The sequence below is a fragment of the Apodemus sylvaticus genome, chromosome 7 (genome assembly GCF_947179515.1).
Source record: "Apodemus sylvaticus chromosome 7, mApoSyl1.1, whole genome shotgun sequence".
NCBI classification, from domain to species: domain Eukaryota; kingdom Metazoa; phylum Chordata; class Mammalia; order Rodentia; family Muridae; genus Apodemus; species Apodemus sylvaticus.
Window position 1 is genome coordinate 58225530 of NC_067478.1, and position 1088 is coordinate 58226617.

Sequence of the window (1088 nt, forward strand, 5' to 3'; positions counted from 1 at the left end):
GGGTGGAGTTAGAGACAGACTGACCAACATACAGGACAGCTGGGCAAGAGCTCTTCAAACCCAAATATCCTGAGCACTAGGATGAGAAATCTCAGGCCATGGCCTTCTGGTGGGGAGAAAGATCTAGCATTGTCCTTGAGCCTGGAAAAGAAGAGGGCTGTGTACTTAGGGACCCCAGGAACTAGCACAGGGCTCCCTCTGCCCTCGCAGTGAGGCTGACAGCCTGTGACTCACCCTCAGGTGGATGGCTTACTAGAAATGTGGATCTGGAAGATGGTGGGTGCACTGAAGTCCCGACAGTCTGAGCCTGTGAACGTGGGGTTAGTGGACTGGATCTCCCTGGCGTACCAACACTACGCCATTGCCGTTCGAAACACCCGTGTTGTGGGCCAGGAGGTGGCTGCTCTTCTCCTATGGCTGGAGGTAAGCCCACCCACCTGCCCCGCTTTCTCCAAAAGACCTCAGTGCCCAGATTGCAAGTCTGAGGCCAGATGTGAGGCCTCTCCTTTAGCCCTCTTCTCCCTGCTCCTCAGCCGCCATTCCTGTTTGCACACCTAACCAGTATCCTGGAGTGGCAGTGTCCAGTTACTTCCTAGGGTATCCCATGGATCCATGGTGTGCTGGTTAGTGTATTGTCAACTTGACTCAAGCTGGGGTCATCTGGAAAGGGCAATATCAGTTGAGAAAATGCCTCTGTCAGATTAGTCAGTAGATAAGCCTGTGGGGGCATTTTTCTTCTTCCTCCTCCTTATCATCGTTGTTGTTGTCGTCATCATCATCATCACCATCACCATCATCATTAATTATTGGAGTGGGCTGCCCACTGTGGATGGTGCTAGCCCCAGGCAGGTGGTACTGAAAGCAGGTATAAGAAAGCAGGCTGAGCCAGGCTCGGGAGAAAGCCAGAGAGTAGAATTCCTCCATTGCTTCTGGCTCAGTCCTGAATCCACATCCCTGCCCCGGCTTCCCTTCATGAGAGACTGCAAGCTGTCGGCTAAAATAAACCCTTTTCCTCTCCAGGTTGCTTTTGGTCAGCATTTTATCACAGTGACAGAAAGCAGCCTGGGACATATGGATGGCTATGAATG

General features: G+C 52.2%; 1 protein-coding gene across 1 annotated transcript in view; it reads left to right on the forward strand.

The window, feature by feature from the left end:
- Positions 1-252: 252 nt before the first annotated feature.
- Lipc (lipase C, hepatic type) overlaps positions 253-1088 on the forward strand; it is a 20930-nt gene continuing 20094 nt past the window's right edge. The window contains exon 1 of the mRNA XM_052187871.1: positions 253-423. Within this exon, the coding sequence (XP_052043831.1) occupies positions 259-423 (165 nt within the window). The 5' untranslated portion in view covers positions 253-258. The remainder of the gene's footprint in view (positions 424-1088) is intronic.